The following is a 22,514-nucleotide window of genomic DNA, read 5'->3' as shown; positions in this document are numbered from 1 at the left end:
TATACTATTCTACAGTATCTCATTCACTTAATAATGTTTACACATCTTACGTTACTCATCTCATATGTATATCCTGTATTCTATACTATTATACTATTATACTGTACCTTAGTCCGTTCCGCTCTGACATCGCTCGTCCATATGTATATAGTCTTAATTAATTCCTACTTAGATTTGTGTGTATTGTGTGTATTTTGGGTAATTTGTTAGATATTCCTTGTTAGATATTACTGCACTGTCAGAGCTAGAAGCACAAGCATTTCACTACACCCGCAATAACATCTGCTAATCACCTGTATGTGACCAATAGAATTTGATTTGATTTGATTTGATATAATGGACTTGTGTTGGTGTGGTGGCATAGGAGAACACGCTGGAAAAAAAAATGTGTCTGCGCACACACAGGGAGACACACACAAACACGTACATGCACAGGCACGCACAAGCACCCACACAGTGAGGCAGAGGGAAGCCTTATCAAACGATGTAATTAGCATTCAGACGTCAGTAGCCCTGTCGTTGTCATGACAAAAGACGCTCACGATAATGTAATGACACCGTTCTGATTCGCCAAGACATGGACGGTGGTGAACAGCCTTGTCTACTTGAAAACCTGGTTCATTTGGGCTCAACAGCCAGCAGCTCTTGAAAAGGCCCTGCATACAATTTGCATTTATGAATTGAATTTGAAGACAGAGCCAATAACGTACTGAGGAAGAGATGTGTTACCTGAATCAGCTCAGACAGCACAACACTAATGAACAACTCTGTGTTTTCCCCGGCCTTACAGAGCACAGGGCCGTGTTCAGTGGGGCACACTGTAGTCAAAGCTTCTGCAACAGGGAATTAAAAATCGGTGTTCTTATTGGACGTATTCTGGTAGTACATCCTCGTTTCAAAATGTTTCAAAATGTTTCTTCCTTTTCAACATAACCCATCTCTTTCCTGTCAGTCTGGGACATAACATAATGATATATTCATGGGACATAGAGGGCTAGCTACATCATGATGATGTATATTCATGGGACATAGCGTGCTAGCTACAGCATGATGATGAATATTCATGGGACATTGCGTGCTAGCTACAGCATGATGATGAATATTCATGGGACATAGCATGCTAGCTACAGCATGATGATGAATATTCATGGTACATAGCGTGCTAGCTACAGCATGATGATGAATATTCATGGTACATAGCGTGCTAGCTACAGCATGATGATGTATATTCATGAACCTGGGCTAGCAGGTGGAGACAGGTGGTTCTCTAATGAGCTGTCCTAATGACTGGCTGTGTTCACCTACTATACAGTGCATTCACTATGACAGGGAACATTACCACGAAGAACGACATCACCTGGCAGAAGCATGTCGTATGGTGCAGTATACAGACCTCAATATGTCTCTTTTTTCAGTGTGCAAATCTTTGAAAGAATACATTTTCTTTTATCTACAATTATGAATCCACGATAAACAGTATTTCCATTACACTATTGTATAATAGCTCATCTCTTAGTGACTGGCTTCCTAAAACAGATAGGCAATAGGAATGCATGGCTTAACAAGGGTGTGAAGACTTCCTCATTCACCTACTGTACAAATAACTGAATCAAGCATCAAGCGAACAACAATAAAGGTGAACCACAATGAACTTTTATTATGCTATTCCGCTCTATTGCTATCTCATTATGACTAAATAAATAATCTGACCTAGCAGTCTGCCTACTTGAGAGTGTAAAATAAGTCACACTCATGTTATAAGCTACATTTCCTGGTTCCCACTCACAGGCCCACTCAGTCTGGTCTCTGGGCTGTAGTGTGATGTTTGTTTATAACATGGCTGTTCCTCTTCAGTGTGAATCACTGGTTCTGACTATTCATGACCAGAGAGGTACCTAAAGGCTCGATTCAATCCGTTGTAGCACAATTTACAGTTACTATGTTTGGCCAACTCTGAATCTGGTGTCCATGTTGTTGTGTTTGGCCAACTCTGAATCTGGTGACCATGTTGTTGTGTTTGGCCAACTCTGAATCTGGTGACCATGTTGTTGTGTTTGGCCAACTCTGAATCTGGTGTCCATGTTGTTGTGTTTGGCCAACTCTGGATCTGGTGACCATGTTGTTGTATTTTTCCAACACTGAATCTGGTGTCCATGTTGTTGTTTGGCCAACACTGAATCTGGTGTCCATGTTGTTGTGTTTGGCCAACTCTGAATCTGGTGTCCATGTTGTTGTTTGGCCAACTCTGAATCTGGTGTCCATGTTGTTGTGTTTGGCCAACTCTGAATCTGGTGTCCATGTTGTTGTATCTGGCCAACTCTGAATCTGGTGTCCATGTTGTTGTTTGGCCAACTCTGAATCTGGTGTCCATGTTGTTGTGTTTGGCCAACTCTGAATCTGGTGTCCATGTTGTTGTTTGGCCAACTCTGAATCTGGTGTCCATGTTGTTGTTGTTTGGCCAACTCTGAATCTGGTGTCCATGTTGTTGTATCTGGCCAACTCTGAATCTGGTGACCATGTTGTTGTGTTTGGCCAACTCTGAATCTGGTGTCCATGTTGTTGTTTGGCCAACTCTGAATCTGGTGTCCATGTTGTTGTGTTTGGCCAACTCTGAATCTGGTGTCCATGTTGTTGTTTGGCCAACTCTGAATCTGGTGTCCATGTTGTTGTGTTTGGCCAACTCTGAATCTGGTGTCCATGTTGTTGTGTTTGGCCAACTCTGAATCTGGTGTCCATGTTGTTGTGTTTGGCCAACTCTGAATCTGGTGTCCATGTTGTTGTATCTGGCCAACTCTGAATCTGGTGTCCATGTTGTTGTTTGGCCAACTCTGAATCTGGTGTCCATGTTGTTGTGTTTGGCCAACTCTGAATCTGGTGTCCATGTTGTTGTGTTTGGCCAACTCTGAATCTGGTGTCCATGTTGTTGTATCTGGCCAACTCTGAATCTGGTGTCCATGTTGTTGTTTGGCCAACTCTGAATCTGGTGTCCATGTTGTTGTGTTTGGCCAACTCTGAATCTGGTGTCCATGTTGTTGTGTTTGGCCAACTCTGAATCTGGTGTCCATGTTGTTGTATCTGGCCAACTCTGAATCTGGTGTCCATGTTGTTGTGTTTGGCCAACTCTGAATCTGGTGTCCATGTTGTTGTATCTGGCCAACTCTGAATCTGGTGTCCATGTTGTTGTATCTGGCCAACTCTGAATCTGGTGTCCATGTTGTTGTGTTTGGCCAACTCTGAATCTGGTGTCCATGTTGTTGTGTTTGGCCAACTCTGAATCTGGTGTCCATGTTGTTGTTTGGCCAACACTGAATCTGGTGTCCATGTTGTTGTGTTTGGCCAACTCTGAATCTGGTGTCCATGTTGTTGTTGTTTGGCCAACTCTGAATCTGGTGTCCATGTTGTTGTATCTGGCCAACTCTGAATCTGGTGTCCATGTTGTTGTATCTGGCCAACTCTGAATCTGATGTCCATGTTGTTGTGTTTGGCCAACTCTGAATCTGATGTCCATGTTGTTGTGTTTGGCCAACTCTGGATCTGGTGACCATGTTGTTGTATTTTTCCAACACTGAATCTGGTGTCCATGTTGTTGTTTGGCCAACTCTGAATCTGGTGACCATGTTGTTGTATCTGGCCAACTCTGAATCTGGTGACCATGTTGTTGTATCTGGCCAACTCTGAATCTGGTGACCATGTTGTTGTATTTGGCCAACTCTGAATCTGGTGACCATGTTGTTGTATTTGGCCAACTCTGAATCTGGTGTCCATGTTGTTGTTTGGCCAACACTGAATCTGGTGACCATGTTGTTGTTTGGCCAACACTGAATCTGGTATCCATGTTGTTGTATTTGGCCAACACTGAATCTGGTTACCATGTTGTTGTATTTGGCCAACACTGAATCTGGTGACCATGTTGTTGTTTGGCCAACACTGAATCTGGTATCCATGTTGTTGTGTTTGGCCAACACTGAATCTGGTGACCATGTTGTTGTATTTGGCCAACACTGAATCTGGTTACCATGTTGTTGTATTTGGCCAACTCTGGCCTGTCTGTCTGTCTGTGGGTGGTGGAGGGGTATATGCATAGAAATATAATTATTAGAACAGACATTCCCATCCAAGTCAGTTCTGTGATGGGTGGCCCGGTGGCCAAAATGAATGTACCCATGCCAGGAAGTAATATAAAGTCATTCTATTTCTATGTGTATAGCTACCGTATGTACGTTCTGTATGTACTAAAGTCTACAGAAGACTCACGCTAGTCTACTCCTATTATTAAATAGACATATGAGTCAGTCTACAAGGTTCATGCTCATGACTTGACTATATATATATATATATATATGTACGAACTATGTTATTTTCCAAAATTAATTCATCTCCCTTTTTTTTTTTCATCTCAAAGTTTAAAATGGCTCACAATCTCATATTTTCGGGTCCTCCACCAATCAATGTCTTCCTGAGTACTGCTACCGTCCAAACATGATATCCACCGTTACTGTGCCACAGGAAGGAATTAGTGTCCTCTTACACTCCACTGAGCACAGACGTCAATTCCACGTCTAGTGCACATTGGTTCAAAGTAATTTCATTGAAATGACGCGTAAACAACGTGGATTCAACCAGTGTGTGCCCAGTGGGACTCCTCTGTCAGGCTTTCACAGTATGTATATTTTAAGTGCTACAGATCAAATGCTGGAGAAAGGTCCTGTTTATTGTCAGTTGTCCTTGTTAATACCAAGGCAATGTGTTGACACTCCCCTGAAGCTTCTGATTGGTTGGTTTAGTGAACTGTGATTGGCTTTCTGTCCAAGGAAGTAGTCACAGTTTCATCCAATCACACCACGTACATCCCTGATCCATCCAATCGCGTCACGGCGTACATCCATATCGACGGTCCGTACCATCTCAGACCACTATGGGGGTGTCAGAGAAGACAGAACTAATAGACTCAGCCACAGACTTCTTCCTCCTTCCCTTCCCCAGTAACCCTCCCTCCTCATCCATCTCTCCCTGGTCCCCCTCCCCATCGTTGGGGTTCACCTTCCCGTTCAGCCCCTGTCCCAGCTCCTTGGGGTCGATGAAGGCCACATGCCTTGGGTCAGTGTTGTTGATCAGGTCCTCATGGCTGGGTGTGGCGCTGAGCATGGAGGAGTGGATGGAGTCCTCGTGGTTCTTCTTGGGGCAGCAGAAGCATCGGCAGGGGGTCAGGTACAGGTAGATGAGCACTAGGACCACGCTGGTCAGGCAGCCCACCAGGGTGGTGTATGCCGTGTTCAGGGCTTCGCCGTTGCCGTTCTCCGTGAAGTTATGCACCTTTGGGAATCGATAGGAATGGAGTTGATTTGAATTGAATTGTTATTTACATTTTTAGTCATTTTTCACTAATCCAGAGTGAATTGAATTGGTTTGAGCTGAATTGAATTGGTTTGAGCTGAATTGAATTGAATTGGTTTGAGCTGAATTATCCCCCAAGGGGAAATTAAGATGTCACAGGATCATTGGACATACAACCTTACAACACACAACACGTATACATTATGAAACAGTATCCAACATACCTTGAGCAGCACGTAGAGCGTCTCGTTGAGGGCTTCGCTCACAGCGTAGCATGTGTACGTCCCCGAGTCCTCCGACTTCACCGGACCGATCTGGAGACTACCGTCAGGAAGCACCTTGGCTGTCTGATTAAGCCCTTCCGTCACCACTACATCGCCAGGCATCACCCAGGTCTTAGACAGATCTCTGTGTTTAGTATCACAGCGCAAGATCAGCGTCTGTTCCAGCCAAGCTTCCTCGTCCGCCTCGTAGAACGTACTACAGTTCATGTAGTCTCTGTTGAGGTCGAAGACCCCCACCCTGCTTTTCTGGGACCCGGGGAGATAGCAGCTGTACTCATCTTTAAAGTCCAGGGCTGAGTTGAGCCGGCGGATGTGCCAGTGGGCCAGGAGACTATATAGGCTACAGTCACAGATCAGAGGGTTGTTGTGGAAGTAGAGGCCGTTCTTTATCCAGGCAGGCAGCACCTGCAGCTCCTCAATGGGTGGAACCTATATTAGATTAAAATGTGTATGTCCTCAATGAGTAAATAAATTGTGCAACAATAAAATGTAAAAACTCAATGAACATACAAAGTAATAGATAAAAACACCACTTACAATGTAAAAACATTATATGATGCACCGTCACTAAACATTAGATTAAATTGTGCAAAAAATACAGGTAAAAGATGCTATGCACATGGGTCTTTCTATAAATAATGGGGCCAAATGTGTGACATTGGGATCAAATTTTCAAAAGGGTTTGAAACTAAATATAATGCAGTCCCACATATGTACTTTAATATGCAAATTGGCACATAGCTCCACCTATACAAAAACATAGGCCTAGGATTATACACACATACAATTATCTGTAAAGGTGCCTCAGTTGAGCACTGAATGTTAAACACAGATTCAACCACAAATACCTGGGAGGTTTTCCAATGCCTCGCAAAGAAGGGCACCTATTGGTAGATGGGTAACAATATAAAGAGCAAATACTAAATATCCCTTTGAGCATGGTGAAGTTATTAATTACACTTTGGATGGTGTATCAATACACCCAGTCACTATAAAGATACAGGCGTCCTTCCTAACTCAGTTGCCAGAGAAGAAGGAAACCACTCAGGGATTTCATCATGAAGTCAGTGGTGACTTTAAAACAGTTACAGAGTTTAATGGCTGTGGTAGGAGAAAACTGAGGAGGGATCAACAACATTGTAGTTACTCCACAATACTAACATATTTGACAGAGTGAAAAGAAGGAGGCCTGTACAGACTAAGAATATTCCAAAACATGCATCCTGTTTGCAACAAGGGACTAAAGTAATAATACAAAAAAATGTGAGAAAGCAATTCACTTTTTGTCTTGAATACAAAGTGTTATGTTTGGGGCATGTCCAACACAACACATTACTGAGTACCACTCTCCATATTTTCTAGCACCATGTTGGCTGCATCATGTTAAGGGTATGCTTGTAATCATTAAGGACTGGGGAGTTTTTCAGGATAAAAAATAAATGGAATGGAGATAAGCAGAAAAAATCCTAGAGGAAAACCTGGTTCAGTCTGCTCAGATTAATTCATTTTTCAGCAGGACAATAACCTAAAACAGAAGGCCATATCTACACTGGAGTTGCTTACCAGGAAGACAGCGAATGTTCCTGAGTGGCCGAGTTACAGTTTTGACTTAAATCTGCTTGAAAACCTATGGCAAGACCTGAAAATTGTTGTCTAGCAATGATCAACAACCAATTTGACAGAGTTTCAAGAATTTTGAAAAGAATAGTAGGCAAATATTGCACAATCCAGGTGTGGAAAGCTCTTAGAGAATTACCCAGAAACACTCTCAGCTGTAATCACTGTCAAAGGTGCTTCTAGAAAGTGTTGATTCAGGGGTGTGAATACCTATGTAAATTAGATATTTCTATATTTAATTTTCAATAAATTTGCAAACGTTTCTAAAAACATGTTTTCCCTTTGTCATTATGGGTATGGGGTATTGTGTGTAGATGGGTGAGAAAACAAATGTATTGAATCCATTTTGAATTCACAACACAACAAAATGTGGAATAAGTCAACGGGTTATATTTTCTGAAGGCCCTGTACATCCTTTAAGTTTAGGTTCATACAGACATTAGCAAGTCAAATGCAAGGACCTGTAGGGACATTTTTAAGCACTTAGGACCTAATATAAACTGAACAACAAAAAGAAACGCAACAAGAAACAATTCCAAAGATTTTCACTGAGTTACAGTTCATAGAAGGAAATCAGTCAATTTAAATAAATGCATTAGGCCCACATGACTGGGTAGGGGCGCAGCCATGGGCAGGCCTGGGAGGGCATACCACTTGGGAGCCAGGTCCACCCACTAGGGAGCCAGGCCCAGCCATTCAGAATGAGTTTTTCCCTGCAAAGGGGCTTTATTACAGACAGAAATAGTCCTCAGCAACCCCTCTCCCCCCCCCCCCTAGCAGTTCCTGGAGAAGTGAGTATACTCTAACTTTGCCAAAAATGTCCAAAACGGCCCACCCGGTGAAGGAAATGCTCCCTGAGTGAAAGTCTATGAGAAACAGTGACACACTTAGAACGACCTAAAATGATCAAAGAACATATCGGTATATATTTTGTGTAGTTACCCATTAAATCAAGTGCACATGCACTTATTTTTATGTTTACCTTTATTTAAGTAGGCAAGTCCATCTTGTCCTGACAAAATATCCCGTTTACTACGGGAACGTTATTTTTCCAAAAATGAAAATACTGCCCCCTAGTCACAAAAGGTTAAGAACAAATTCTTACTTTCAATGATGGCCTAGGAACAGTGGGTTAACTGCCTGTTCAGGGGCAGAACGACAGATTTGTACCTTGTCAGCTCGGGGATTCGGAACGTGCAACTTTTCAGTTACTCGTCCAACGGTCTAACCACTAGGCTCCCCTGCCGCCCCATGTCTTCAGCGGGCATTGCGTATACTCACTTCTTAATCCCCACCATGAGTATCAAAGTAGTATAGTGCAAATCAAATCACATTTATTTATATAGCCCTTCGTACATCAGCTGATATCTCAAAGTGCTGTACAGAAACCCAGCCTAAAACCCCAAAACAGCAAGCAATGCAGGTGTAGAAGCACGGTAACCATTATCCTCGTGACCATTATCCTGTGGCGGTATATGCTGTACCTTATCAATTGATAAAGCTGACGGAACAGATCGGAATGTTTAGTTTAAAATGTTCATCACATTTCAGGGCACCGCGGTAAAGACTTTATGCAAATGTTCCAAAATGCAATTAGCGGGAAAACACCTTTCTAAAATGGGCCTCACACCTGAGGGGCTTCATGGACAGAGATAGAAATATCAGTTAGACATTTTGAAAGAGGTGAAATTAAAGATGCCACAACTATCATTGGTTACTAGAATAATGGTTACGAGGATAATGGATACTAGGATAATGGTTATGAGGATAATGGTTATGAGGATAATGGTTACTAGGATAATGGTTACTATGATAATGGTTATGAGGATAATGGTTACGGGGATAATGGTTACTATGGTAATGGTTACTAGGATCATGGTTACTAGGATAATGGTTACCAGGGTAATGGTTACTAGGATAATGGTTACGAGGATAATGATAATGGTTACGAGGATAATGGTTACGAGGGTAATGGTTGCTAGGGTAATGGTTACGGGGATAATGGTTACTAGGATAATGGTTACGAGGATAATGGTTACTAGGGTAATGGTTACTAGGATAACGGTTACTAGGATAATGTCTTTAACGGCTGCTAGACAATGAAAGGAAGAGAACCAACGGGAGAAAGCATATGATAAAGTCTTCACATGAGATGAGAGTTAGCTAAACAAATGGATTGAGGCAAATAATCATGATATCATTCTGCCAGGTAGACATACTACAGGCTACATTTAATAGAGAAGGTTTTTGTGAAAGGCCATTTCCATTCAAATGTTATTTTGATGAATTTATTCATACTATTTCATCCTTCCACAATATATAGTCCCGAAGCAAATCTAGGGTTGGTACCCAAGCCGGCTGGTCGTTCGTTCTATTGGTTCGGTTGCCAGAGATGCGACCCAGTCGTTCCGTCTTTTTGTTCTGTATCTATGGACGCGACCCAGTCGTTCAGTCTTTTTGTTCTGTATCTATATGGACCCAGTCGTTCGTTTTAAATATTCCTTTGCCATACTGGCTGGCAACATTCTTATCCCTTGCTTGCTAGCCAATTACGGCTAGCTTACAGTCCCATCAAACAGTGCAGACAATAACAACAGTAGCTTCATTTGTTTAAGCTGTTTTCCAGTGACATTTATTTGGATGCATCCATAACAATGAGCTAATGAGTTGCGATTTTGGCCTGGCATAGAAAATGTGCTCTCTCGTCAGGACACTGTTGTTCAGAGGAGCTAGTCAACAACACAGAAAACACAAGCACTTCAAACTGAAGCTGGAAAGACTGCAAACTAGCTGCACTTCCGTTTCATTTGACCTTTATTCCAATAGACATTTTTTTGTATGTATCCATAAAAAATGATGCCTGCTGATTCATGATTACGACCGGCTGAGTAAAGCTGTCTGCCTGTCTGTCTCGTCCCGACTCCCAACATGTTCATTACTATGGGTCAGCTGGGAGATCGAATTTGAATACAGAAACAATGTTTCAAATGTCAGAGAGACAGACGTGTTTATACAAATCTCCGCTGTTGAAAACTAAATGTTAGTCTAAAAGAAATGTGAGTTAATGTCTAGATGCTTTTTATAGTGGAGATCAAGGTTATAAATTGCCTGGCTGGGCTGATGAGACAGTGGATTACGCAGTCAGATGGAACAGAGTAAATAGGCATTTTAAACTTCATAGATTTAGCCGGTGGTAACTTGTGGAATAGACACCCGGTGGAATGCGCTTTTAATCAATCAGCATTCAGGATTAGACCCTGCCTTTGTGTAAATAGACTACTTCAAGCCTCTAGGAATTGTTTTAAATTGCAGGTATAATATGGAAACTAGATGTATTTGTCATGTTATTTCATTACCAGATCATATTGTGTATAAATTCACTAGGATATATCATTTGTTGTCATTATACTTAGAATAATAAATAAGAATAGGGTTTGGTGTTGCGCGATAATATATCCTGCACAATTACGCACAGTAGACTATGTGTCTAAATGAAACATATAACATATGAAAACATGAGCTCATTACCTTAATGCTTTCTCTGTTAAACCTCACAAGACCCTGCTGTAAATCAAGCAGACAACAACAGATGATCAACCTCAATTTGTTGGAAATATTAGATCCAATGTGAATACAGTCACAACTGTCTTCACCGGTGAAAGGAATGAGACAACCAAAACATCCTGGACATTCTCAAACACCTTTTTTCCCCCCGTGGGTTGGAAACATTAGATCCACGTGGGTTGTAGTGGCAACCGCTGTTTGTCACTTGACTGTCATTCAGAAAATTCCTTCCTGGATCAGATGTTGATGTGTTGATAATATCACGGCATTATTAAACATGCTCAACACCAAACGCGCATCCAATAAATATTATACATAAATTATTGAAGAACTGGGTAAATAACTGGGTAAATAACAGTATCGATTTAAGGTTTTAAGTTACACGGTTAAGGTGATTTTTTTTGGTTAGAAGCATTCGATTTTGCAATCACATACATTATTATTTAATATACATTTTGGGGGATTTGTGTGCCCATGAAAACTCTGTTCACCTGATAACATGAGACACGAAATGTTAAGTAGTTACACTGCATTTCTGAGATCTCTGTACAAAAAAAAACTGTCAGACAGATAGATCCAGGATTCAATGTCTAATTTAACTGATTAATGCTGATTATACTTACATAAATGCAAGGACAGAAAGTTTGATTTTATGTCACACGATTTTGGACAAATCCGTCAAGACACCAACCATGAGAAAGTGTTAAACACAGGTTTTTAAATCAATTTGTGAATTGTATTGAATATAGCTATGCTCCCAACTTATATCTTAATGTAATGACATGACAAAAATCGGCAGATTATTAGCAATGAATTGTAAACAGCTGTAACAAGTTGTCTAGTGTAGGAAATCCTCACCCTAGTTTATAGAAAGACCCACTTACACTTCACATTATTATTTAATATAGATGTATAAACCTTGATCCTGTTGGATGAGATGTCCATCAGGCTGAGTTTCTCCAGGCGGGTCTTGTCCTTGACCAGTTCCAGGGGGAAGCGTGAGATCATGTTCTGGGACAGGTAGAGTTTCTGCAGGCTGTGGAGACCCTGGAAGGCTGAGCGGTCAATCTGAGATATACGGTTGTTGTAGAGCAACAGCACCTGGGAATAATATGGAAATATGGATTTTGTAATTATGGAAATTGTACATTTGATCAAATTATTCAGCTGGTACTACAGTACCAGTCAAAAAGTTTGGACACACCTACTCATTCAAGGGTTTTTCTTTCTTCTAGTGAAGACACCACAACTATGAAATAACACATACGGAATCACGTAGTAACCAAAAAAGTGTTAAACAAAGCAAATTATATTTTAGATTTGAGAATTTTTAAAGTAGCCACCCTTTGCCTTGATGATAGCTTTGCACACTCTTGGCATTATTTCAACCAGCTTCATGAGGAATGGTTTTCCAACAGTCTTGAAGGAGTTCCCACATATGCTGAGCACTTGTTGGCTGCTTTTCCTTTCCTCTGTGGTCCAACTCATCCCAAACCATTTCAACTGGGTTGAGGTCGGGTGATTGTGGAGGTCAGGTCTTCTGATGCAGCACTCCATCACTCTCCTTGGTCAAATAGCCATTACACAGCCTGGAGGTTGTGTTGAAAAACAAATGATAGTCCCACTAAAAGCAAACCAGATGAGATGGCGTATCGCTGCATAATGTTGTTTTAGCCATGCTGGTGCCTTGAATTCTAACTAAATCACAGTGACAGTGTCACCAGCAAAGCGCCCCCACACCATCACACCTCCTCCACCATGCTTCACGGTGGGAACCACACATCCGGAGATCATCCATTCACCTACTCTGCATCTTACAAATAGACTGCGGTTGGAACCAAAAATCTCAAAGTTGGACTCTTCAGACCAAAGGGCAGATTTCCACCGGTCTAATGTCTATTGCTTGTGTTTCTTGACCCAAGCAAATCTCTTCTTCTTATTGGTGTCCTTTAGTAGTGGTTTATTTACAACAATTATAATTTATCTTCTGCAGCAGAGGTAACTCTGGGTCTTCCTTTCCTGTGGCTGTCCTCATGAGCGCTTGATCGTTTTTTGTGACTGAACTTGAAGAAATTTTAAAAGTTCATGAAATTTTCCGCATTGACTGACATTCATGTCTTAAAGTAATGACAGACTGTCGTTTCTCTTTGGTTATTTGAGCTGTTCTGCCTTATTATTATTCAACCATGCTGGTCATTTATGAACATTTGAACATCTTGGCCATGTTCTGTTATAATCTCCACCCGGCACAGCCAGAAGAGGACTGGCCACCCCACATAGCCTGGTTCCTCTTTAGGTTTCTTCCTAGGTTTTGGCCTTTCTAGGGAGTTTTTTCCTAGCCACCGTGCTTCTACACCTGCATTGCTTGCTGTTTGGGGTTTTAGGCTGGGTTTCTGTACAGCACTTTGAGATATCAGCTGATGTACGAAGGGCTATATAAATAAATTTGATTTGATTTGATTTGATTCTTGCCATAATATGGACTTGGTCTTTCACCAAATAGGCTCTCTTCTGTATACCAACCCTACCTTGTCACAACACAACTCATTGGCTCAAACACATTAAGAAGGAAATAAATTACACAAATTAACTTTTAACAAGGCACGCCTGTTAATTGAAATGCATTCCAGGTGATTACCTCATGAAACTGTCTGAGAGTGACAAGAGTGTGCAAAGCTGTCGTGAAGGCAAAGGGTGGCTATTTTAAAGAATCTCAAGTATAAAATATATTTTGATTTGTTTAACACTTTTTTGGTTACTACATGATTCCATATGTGTTATTTCATAGTTTTGATGTCTTCACTATTATTCTACAATGTAGAATCCTTGAATGAGTATGTGTGTCCAAACTTTTGACTTGTACTGTTTGTAAAAGTCAGAATTGTAAAAACAACTATCTCTCTCTGTCTCTTTATCGTGCTCTCTCTCTCTCTGTCTCTCTCTCTCTACCTCTCTTTGTCTCTCTATTCCTCTCTGTCTCTCTCTCTCTCTCTCTCTCTCATTGTCTGTTGTCTCCCCGTCTCTGTCTCTCTATCTCTCTCTCTCACTCTCTGTCTCTCTCTCTCTCTCTCTCTCTCTCTCTCTCTCTCTGTCTCTCTCTCTATCTACCTTTCTTTGTCTCTCTATTCCTCTCTGTCTCTCTCTCTCTCTCTCTCATTGTCTGTTGTCTCCCCGTCTCTGTGTCTCTCTCTCTCTGTCTGACTCTCTATCTTTCTTTCACTGTCTCATCTTAGTCTGTCTGTCGCTCTCTCTCTCTATATCTGTTTCTCCTTCTCTCTCTCTCTCTCAATTCAAACGGCCTTATTGGCATGGGAAACATGGGAAACCTGGGAAACATTGCCAAAGCAAGTGAAGCAACAAAAAAAAAGCAACGAAAAAACAAAAACAAAGACAACAACATTAACAGTAAACATTATACACACAAATAGTTCCAAGAGAATAGCAACGTTAAAAATAATAAATTATACTTTTTCTATTAGCAGTTTAAAATGCTACATAAGAGATGTACAGTGGTGTGACAATGTGCTAATAGTAGAATGTAAGAATGACGGGGGGAGGGGGGGGGGGTAAATATAGGTTATATTACATTGGTGTTTCTGACTCACTGGTTGACCTTTTGTTGTGGAAGCAAGTCACACATTTTTCTGCTGGGATTGCACACTGCTGTATTTCACCTAACAGATATGGAAGTTTGTCAGAATGTGATTTGTGTTCTAAATTCTTTGTTGGTCTGGGAAATATGTGTCTCTAATTATGATCATATATTTGGCAGAAGGTTAGTAGGTTATCTCTCTCTCTCTCTCTCACCTCCAGCTGCCCCAACGGTTCGAAGATGAACTCGTCCAGCTGTCGCAGGTCGTTGGAGGACAGGTCCAGGTAGCGCAGGTGTTTGACGTAGACAAAGGCCTCGGAGGAGAGGAAGTGAAGGCCGTTGTGACTGAGTAGGAGGTTGTGGAGTTTGGTGAGTTTCACCGTGGTCCACTCAGCCCTCAGCCGGGAGACGTCGTTGTAGCTGAGGTCCAGGACGGCCGTATAGAGAGGCAGGCCAGTGGGCACTGTGGTCAGGTTCATCTTGGAACAGCTCACGATATTACTGGCACAGATGCAGGTCTTGTGGCAGTTGAGGGTTGAGGCTACTGCCCCAGACGGGTACCAGAGGAGGGCCAGGGAGAGGTACAAGGCCCATTGAACCTGGACCCTCCTCAGGCTGGGAGAGGGAGAGGGAGAGGGAGAGGCAGAGGCAGAGGCAGATGGAGAGGGAGAGGGAGAGGGAGAGGCCGAGGCAGAGGCAGAGGCAGAGGGAGAGGGCTCAGGCAGGGCGTCTGCTCTGTGTGGAGGCAACATGCTAGTTGTTGGTGTGTTGTTGTTATTTAAGGAGCAGAACTTCCTGTATTATGGTTCTCTTCCTACACAGCATGGAGCAGCAGCTGGCGGAATCCCTGGCATCGCTTAATTGAGGTCTGAAAGAAAAGCAAACCAACTATTGTTGTTGTAAACAGAGACGGCTGTATCAATGTGTTCAAATTTTAAAGGTCCAATAGAGCCATATAATATTAATATACAATCATTTCTGGGTAACAATGAAGGACCTTACTGTGATTGTTTTCAATTATGATGGTGTGAAAAATAAACAAAAATGGCTTCCTAGCAAAGAGCAATTTCTCAAGCTAGAATTTAGCTAGGACTGTCTGGAGAAGAAAACAGGAAATTAGCTGTTATTGGCCAGAGAGGTTTGGAACACTATTTTGTATTGGTCTATTAACTAATTTACTGCCAGGCAGGTTAAATCTCCATCCCACCGAAACAGGCTGAAATCTCAGGTGGTCTTTTCAAACAGCTCTTACACTAAAATGGGCATTATCATAATTTTCAACGTCAGTTGCCTTTAAAGGGGCAATCTGCAGTTGCTTCACCCATTATTTGCTTCTGAATGAATTAAATGTACCCATTGATTCTTGAAGAATATAACTTATGTCTCGTGAGCTTAGTTCAACTGTCATACGCCCCATCAGAACCTAAAATATAAGCTTTTTTTTTCACTCCAATGTTTGTAAACAAAACAAATGTAAACAAAAACACTGTATAGTCTCAAAACATGGTTCAAACTAATAGTGTTGATATCATGGATGGTCAGTCCTTGTATCCGTAGCGCTGTCTATCCGTTTGAGAGTGGTTACATTTCTCCAGCCCCAATCCCTCAGCTTTTTTACCCGAAACAAGGGGGAAGAAAAAACGTTTTGTTTCAAATGCTGATTGACGCTTTAACAAATCGTTTGTTAGTAATTGTATTAGTTTCTACATGCACAGTGCTGGTGAATTCAATGTTGCATTGCTCCATTCCATTTGATCCAAAAAAAAACACAGCAATGGATCAATTCATGGAAATGTTGATAAATTATAAATGATGTATCCTACCTTCACGTCAGATCAGATTAAGCCATTTTCTGAAATTAAATCCATCCGCTACCAAATCGGACACGTCTGTTTATAATTTGCACCTCGTTTTAGTCCCTTACAGTAATAGTCTATCCAATGTAAAGACAAGAAGTGGGATGCAGGGCGAAAAGAAGAGAGCGCTGGAGAAATCCTTCCTTGCTCCCAGATCCTGACAACACACTGCTCCGCGCCGCATCCAAAACTCGGTATAAAATTACGCAAGGATAAGATTATGTAGAAATGTAAGAACACATGTCCTTGTTGGACCGGTGGCACTCACCCAACCTGAATTAATGACAGAGATACATTCAACGCCAGGTATTCTGATGATGTATTATGTTCCTGAGGACAAGTGGTCTGGTCAGCCAAGCGACGGCCTTCGATTCCTTACGTCTTCTGCAGCAAACCAGTGCGTTTTCTCTTCATGAGTCGCATTGTCAGCAGCATCTCTGCGAGCTGAGGTGGTGAATCATGGGAGCGCATGAGCAGTCTTGTCTTGCCAGAATAAATTGTTCGTGTTTTTTTCTTATTCATAATACTCCAGTCTGTGTAGTGTCACTGCTGCCCACAGCAACTGCCCGACTTTTGTAGACGTGTTTTTTTTCTTCCAATACTAGACCAACAATGACTGGTGGCCAACACTCACACTGCGATACTAGTGGTACCCACTCCATAAAATCCATATTTTAACCTACGTATTGTGATAATCGGTTGTTTGATCTATAACCTGTTAGCTCATACGCCCCGCGACCGTGATATATTGGCCTAAAGGCCGAGACAATAAGAAGACACAGTGGCAGAATGAATTCAACCACACCTTTGTTTCATCACAAAACCGGATAGCAACCTCTGTCCAGTGAAGTCCACAAAGCATTTCACATGTACAGTAACATACAGTACATGACCTACAGCCTGGTCAAGCAAGTTAATGTTTCCGATATTTTAGGACCGCTAATCAACTATTGATTTAGAACCACAGTGTTACCGCAAGTCACAAAGAAACCCGGAGCTGCCTCCACTATTCCAGCAGCATTTCAACTTTAACATGTCAATATCATCAAATCCCCTCTGCCTAGTCTAATACAGGGACAACTCAAATATACCCCGAACTATTTAGTCCAATAAGATAAATATGATGTGGCTGTCCATGGTTCTGATTTCTGTGTGTCATGTGTGTGCGTGTGTGCACGTGTTTGTGTGTACACGTGTTTGTGCAAGTAGAAAAAACACGTTGACTCACCCTACTTGTGGAGAAACACCAATGCCTTCCTTCTCTCTTTCAAGTTGATGAAATGGTCTGTCACTCTGTCATACAGTACATGCTTTTATTTGTTGTTGTCCTTGGCTACCAGGCTAAAATGCTTGCTCGCTAGTCTAACTTCCATTCATGGGCAACTTTAGCTAGTTAACATTATCCTTCTACATCTAGCTACATATTGAACTAACATCCTCTCAGGCCAGGGGCTCAACAATGTATGAATGAATGGTTGGATCAGAATCACTGCTATAACCATTGGCCAGAACGGGGAAATAAAACCACAAGTCCACATCCCTATTTCCATCCATGGCTAATTTAGGAAAAGGTCCCATTTTGTCTAGCAAGCCACCAGAGAACAACACCACCACAACGAGATGCAACAATTCTAGTTTTTCTGTCAATGACGTCTGCTCTCAATGGGATTTGATAGGAGTGAAGCCAAATCCAAGATGGCTTCCCTTCACACCTTTTTTTTTTTTTTGGTGTGCCAGAACCATTCACAGTTGAGCTCAACTCAAGTTAAGCTCAACGCTGATTGGCAAATGTTTCACACTTTCTTTGTCAATGGAGGCCAGATGGTCGCTGGCTGCCCTTGCCTTCAGCGCTACGGGCGGCAACAATGTCATACTCATTTGGACCAGACAGAATCAGATAGATGGCCTACTCATAGAGAGACAGAGGCGCGCTGTTTAACTCGCTCGGATGCTTTCTCCTGTCAAATACATTCAACCTCTTGCGAATTGAAAGAAAATTATGAAATACAGAGAGAATAAGATATATATATATATATATATATTATTTATTTTGGGGGGGTGGGGGGGAGGGTGGCTTCCCATGGCAACCATGAATACACTCCACTGGGTACCAGACAAGCTACTCTAGTACTAGGCTACAATGACTTACTACTGTATCCTAACCTCACACAGGCAAAGAAGACGCTCTTCCTGTCCAGTTCTGAAGAATGAGCGTTAAAGTCACTGATCAGTTCCCTTCCCATAACATGTCCCCTCCCTGGCCAGGATACACTAGTCTATACCTTCAGCTCAGTCTATACCCTCAGCTCAGTCTATACAGTAGTCTATACCTTCAGCTCAGCCTATACCCTCAGCTCAGTCTATACAATAGTCTATAGCCTCAGCTCAGTCCATACACTAGTCTATACCTTCAGCTCAGTCTATACCCTCAGCTCAGTCTATACAGTAGTCTATACCTTCAGCTCAGTCTATACCCTCAGCTCAGTCTATACAGTAGTCTATACCTTCAGCTCAGCCTATACCCTCAGCTCAGTCTATACAATAGTCTATACTCTCAGCTCAGTCCATACAATAGTCTATACCCTCAGCTCAGTCTATACCCTCAGCTCAGTCTATACAATAGTCTATACCCTCAGCTCAGTCTATGCAATAGTCTATTCTCTCAGCCCAGTCCATACAATAGTCTATACCCTCAGCTCAGTCTATACAATAGTCTATACCCTCAGCTCAGTCTATACCCTCAGCTCAGTCTATACCCTCAGCTCAGTCTATACAATAGTCTATACCCTCAGCTCAGTCTATACCCTCAGCTCAGTCTATGCAATAGTCTATACCCTCAGCTCAGTCTATACAATAGTCTATACCCTCAGCTCAGTCTATACCCTCAGCTCAGTCCATACAGTAGTCTATACCTTCAGCTCAGTCTATACCCTCAGCTCAGTCTATACAATAGTCTATACTCTCAGCTCAGTCTATACCCTCAGCTCAGTCTATACAATAGTCTATACCCTCAGCTCAGTCTATACAATAGTCTATACTCTCAGCTCAGTCTATACCCTCAGCTCAGTCTATACAATAGTCTATATGCTCATCTCAGGTGAGGGTTTTATTTTTATTTTTTACATTTTATTTCACCTTTATTTAACCAGGTAGGCAAGTTGAGAACAGGTTCTCATTTACAATTGCGACCTGGCTAAGATAAAGCAATGCAGTTCGACACATACAACAACACAGAGTTACACATGGAATAAAACAAACATACAGTCAATAATACAGTAGAAACAAGTCTATATACAATGTGAGCAAATGAGGTGAGATAAGGGAGGTAAAGGCAAAAAAAAGGCCATGGTGGCGAAGGAAATACAATATAGCAAGTAAAACACTGGAATGGTAGATTTGCAGTGGAAGAATGTGCAAAGTAGAGATAGAAATAATGGGGTGCAAAGGAGCTAAATAAATAAATAAAATAAATACAGTAGGGAAAGAGGTAGTTGTTTGGGCTAAATTATAGGTGGGCTATGTACAGGTGCAGTAATCTGTGAGGTGCTCTGACAGTTGGTGCTTAAAGCTAGTGAGGGAGATAAGTGTTTCCAGTTTCAGAGATTTTTGTAGTTCGTTCCAGTCATTGGCAGCAGAGAACTGGAAGGAGAGGCAGCCAAAGAAATAATTGGTTTTGGGGGTGACCAGAGAGATATACCTGCTGGAGCGCGTGCTACAGGTGGGTGATGCTATGGTGACCAGCAAGATGAGATAAGGGGGGACTTTACCTAGCAGGGTCTTGTAGATGACATGGAGCCAGTGGGTTTGGCGATGAGTATGAAGCGAGGGCCAGCCAACGAGAGCGTACAGGTCACAATGGAGGGTAGTATATGGGGCTTTGGTGTCAAAACGGATTGCACTGTGATAGACTGCATCCAATTTGTTGAGTAGGGTATTGGAGGCTATTTTGTAAATGACATCGCCGAAGTCGAGGATTGGTAGGATGGTCAGTCTTACAAGGGTATGTTTGGCAGCATGAGTGAAGGATGCTTTGTTGCGAAATAGGAAGCCAATTCTAGATTTAACTTTGGATTGGAGATGTTTGATGTGGGTCTGGAAAAAGAGTTTACAGTCTAACCAGACACCTAGGTATTTGTAGTTGTCCACGTATTCTAAGTCAGAGCCGTCCAAAGTAGTGATGTTGGACAGGCGGGCAGGTGCAGGCAGCGATCGGTTGAAGAGCAGGCATTTAGTTTTACTTGTATTTAAGAGCAATTGGAGGCCACGGAAGGAGAGTTGTATGGCATTGAAGCTTGCCTGAAGGGTTGTTAACACAGTGTCCAAAGAAGGGCCAGAAGTATACAGAATGGTGTTGTCTGCGTAGAGGTGGATCAGAGACTCACCAGCAGCAAGAGCGACATCATTGATGTATACAGAGAAGAGAGTCGGTCCAAGAATTGGACCCTGTGGCACCCCCATAGAGACTGCCAGAGGTCCGGACAGCAGACCCTCCGATTTGACACACTGAACTCTATCAGATAAGTAGTTGGTGAACCAGGTGAGGCAATCATTTGAGAAACTAAGGCTGTCGAGTCTGCCGATGAGGATGTGGTGATTGACAGAGTCGAAAGCCTTGGCCAGATCAATGAATACGGCTGCACAGTAATGTTTCTTATCGATGGCGGTTAAGATATCGTTTAGGACCTTGAGCGTGGCTGAGGTGCACCCATGACCAGCTCTGAAACCAGATTGCATAGCAGAGAAGGTATGGTGAGATTCGAAATGGTTGGTAATCTGTTTGTTGACTTGGCTTTCGAAGACCTTAGAAAGGCAGGGTAGGATAGATACAGGTCTGTAGCAGTTTGGGTCAAAAGTGTCCCCCCCTTTGAAGAGGGGGATGACCGCAGCTGCTTTCCAATCTTTGGGAATCTCAGACAACACGAAAGAAGTTGAACAGGCTAGTAATAGGGGTGGCAACAATTTCGGCAAATCATTTTAGAAAGAAAGGGTCCAGGTTGTCTAGCCCGGCTGATTTGTAGGGGTCCAGATTTTGCAGCTCTTTCAGAACATCCGCTGACTGGATTTGGGAGAAGGAGAAATGGGGAAGGCTTGGGCGAGTTGCTGTGTGGGGTGCAGTGCTGTTGACCGGGGTAGGAGTAGCCAGGTGGAAAGCATGGCCAGCCGTATAAAAATGCTTATTGAAATTCTTAATTATAGTGGATTTATCAGTGGTGACAGTGTTTCCTATCTTCAGTGCAGTGGGCAGCTGGGAGGAGGTGTTCTTATTCTCCATGGACTTTACAGTGTCCCAGAACTTTTTTGAGTTAGTGTTGCAGGAAGCAAATTTTTGCTTGAAAAAGCTAGCCTTGGCTTTTCTAACTGTCTGTGTATAATGGTTTCTAGCTTCCCTGAACAGCTGCATATCACAGGGGCTGTTCGATGCTAATGCAGAACGTCATAGGATGTTTTTGTGTTGGTTAAGGGCAGTCAGGTCTGGGGAGAACCAAGGGCTATATCTGTTCCTGGTTCTACATTTCTTGAATGGGGCATGCTTATTTAAGATGGTTAGGAAGGCATTTAAAAAAAATAACCAGGCATCTTCTACTGACGGGATGAGATCAATATCCTTCCAGGATACCCCGGCCAGGTCGATTAGAAAGGCCTGCTCGCTGAAGTGTTTCAGGGAGCGTTTGACAGTGATGAGAGGAGGTCGTTTGACCGCTGACCCATTATGGATGCAGGCAATGAGGCAGTGATCGCTGAGATCTTGGTTGAAGACAGCAGAGGTGTATTTAGAGGGCAAGTTGGTTAGGATAATAACTATGAGGGTGCCCGTGTATAAGGCTTTGGGGAGGTACCTGGTAGGTTCGTTGATCATTTGTGTGAGATTGAGGGCATCAAGCTTAGATTGTAGGATGGCTGGGGTGTTAAGCATGTTTCAGTTTAGGTCGCCTAGCAGCACAAGCTCTGAAGATAGATGGGGGCCAATCAGTTCACATATGGTGTCCAGAGCACAGCTGGGGGCAGAGGGTGGTCTATAGCAGGCGGCAATGGTGAGATACTTGTTTTTAGAGGGTGAGTGTTTCTGAATGCTTGTTATTGCAGTCAAGGCCTTACACACACATTAAGTGTTTACTTTTTTACTGTTAAACACATAAGACAGTATCGACTCACAATACCACATAGGACTGGGGGCCTTAATCCTGTATCGACTCCCAATACCACATAGGACTGGGGGCCTTAATCCTGTATCGACTCCCAATACCACGTAGGACTGGGGGCCTTAAT

At 42.4% G+C, this 22,514-nt stretch overlaps 2 protein-coding genes across 3 annotated transcripts; both read right to left on the bottom strand.

Annotated features, from left to right (window-relative positions):
• Positions 1–1,631: 1,631 nt before the first annotated feature.
• Positions 1,632–4,317, bottom strand: LOC118939588. The gene is made up of 2 exons (XM_036947741.1): positions 2,045–4,317; positions 1,632–1,970 (listed from the first exon to the last, which is right to left on the bottom strand). Exons 1-2 carry the CDS (start codon positions 3,833–3,835, stop codon positions 1,938–1,940), a joined length of 1,824 nt encoding a protein of 607 aa, XP_036803636.1. The 5' UTR covers positions 3,836–4,317; the 3' UTR covers positions 1,632–1,937.
• On the bottom strand, positions 2,785–16,776 carry amigo1 (adhesion molecule with Ig-like domain 1). 2 transcript variants are annotated; one of them, XM_036947742.1, is made up of 5 exons: positions 16,215–16,776; positions 14,607–15,259; positions 11,718–11,900; positions 5,559–6,047; positions 2,785–5,313 (listed from the first exon to the last, which is right to left on the bottom strand). In XM_036947742.1, the coding sequence occupies exons 2-5, from the start codon at positions 15,141–15,143 to the stop codon at positions 4,906–4,908; spliced, it is 1,617 nt and encodes a 538-aa protein (XP_036803637.1). In that variant the 5' UTR covers positions 15,144–15,259; positions 16,215–16,776; the 3' UTR covers positions 2,785–4,905. The 2 variants fall into 2 exon arrangements, with proteins under 2 accessions (XP_036803637.1, XP_036803638.1); XM_036947743.1 differs by having other exon boundaries at positions 16,516–16,776.
• Positions 16,777–22,514: the final 5,738 nt, after the last annotated feature.

Source organism: Oncorhynchus mykiss, chromosome 16 (assembly GCF_013265735.2).
Source record: "Oncorhynchus mykiss isolate Arlee chromosome 16, USDA_OmykA_1.1, whole genome shotgun sequence".
NCBI classification, from domain to species: domain Eukaryota; kingdom Metazoa; phylum Chordata; class Actinopteri; order Salmoniformes; family Salmonidae; genus Oncorhynchus; species Oncorhynchus mykiss.
The sequence above is the reverse complement of the archived record's forward strand: the minus strand, read 5'-3'. Positions and strand labels throughout refer to the sequence as shown.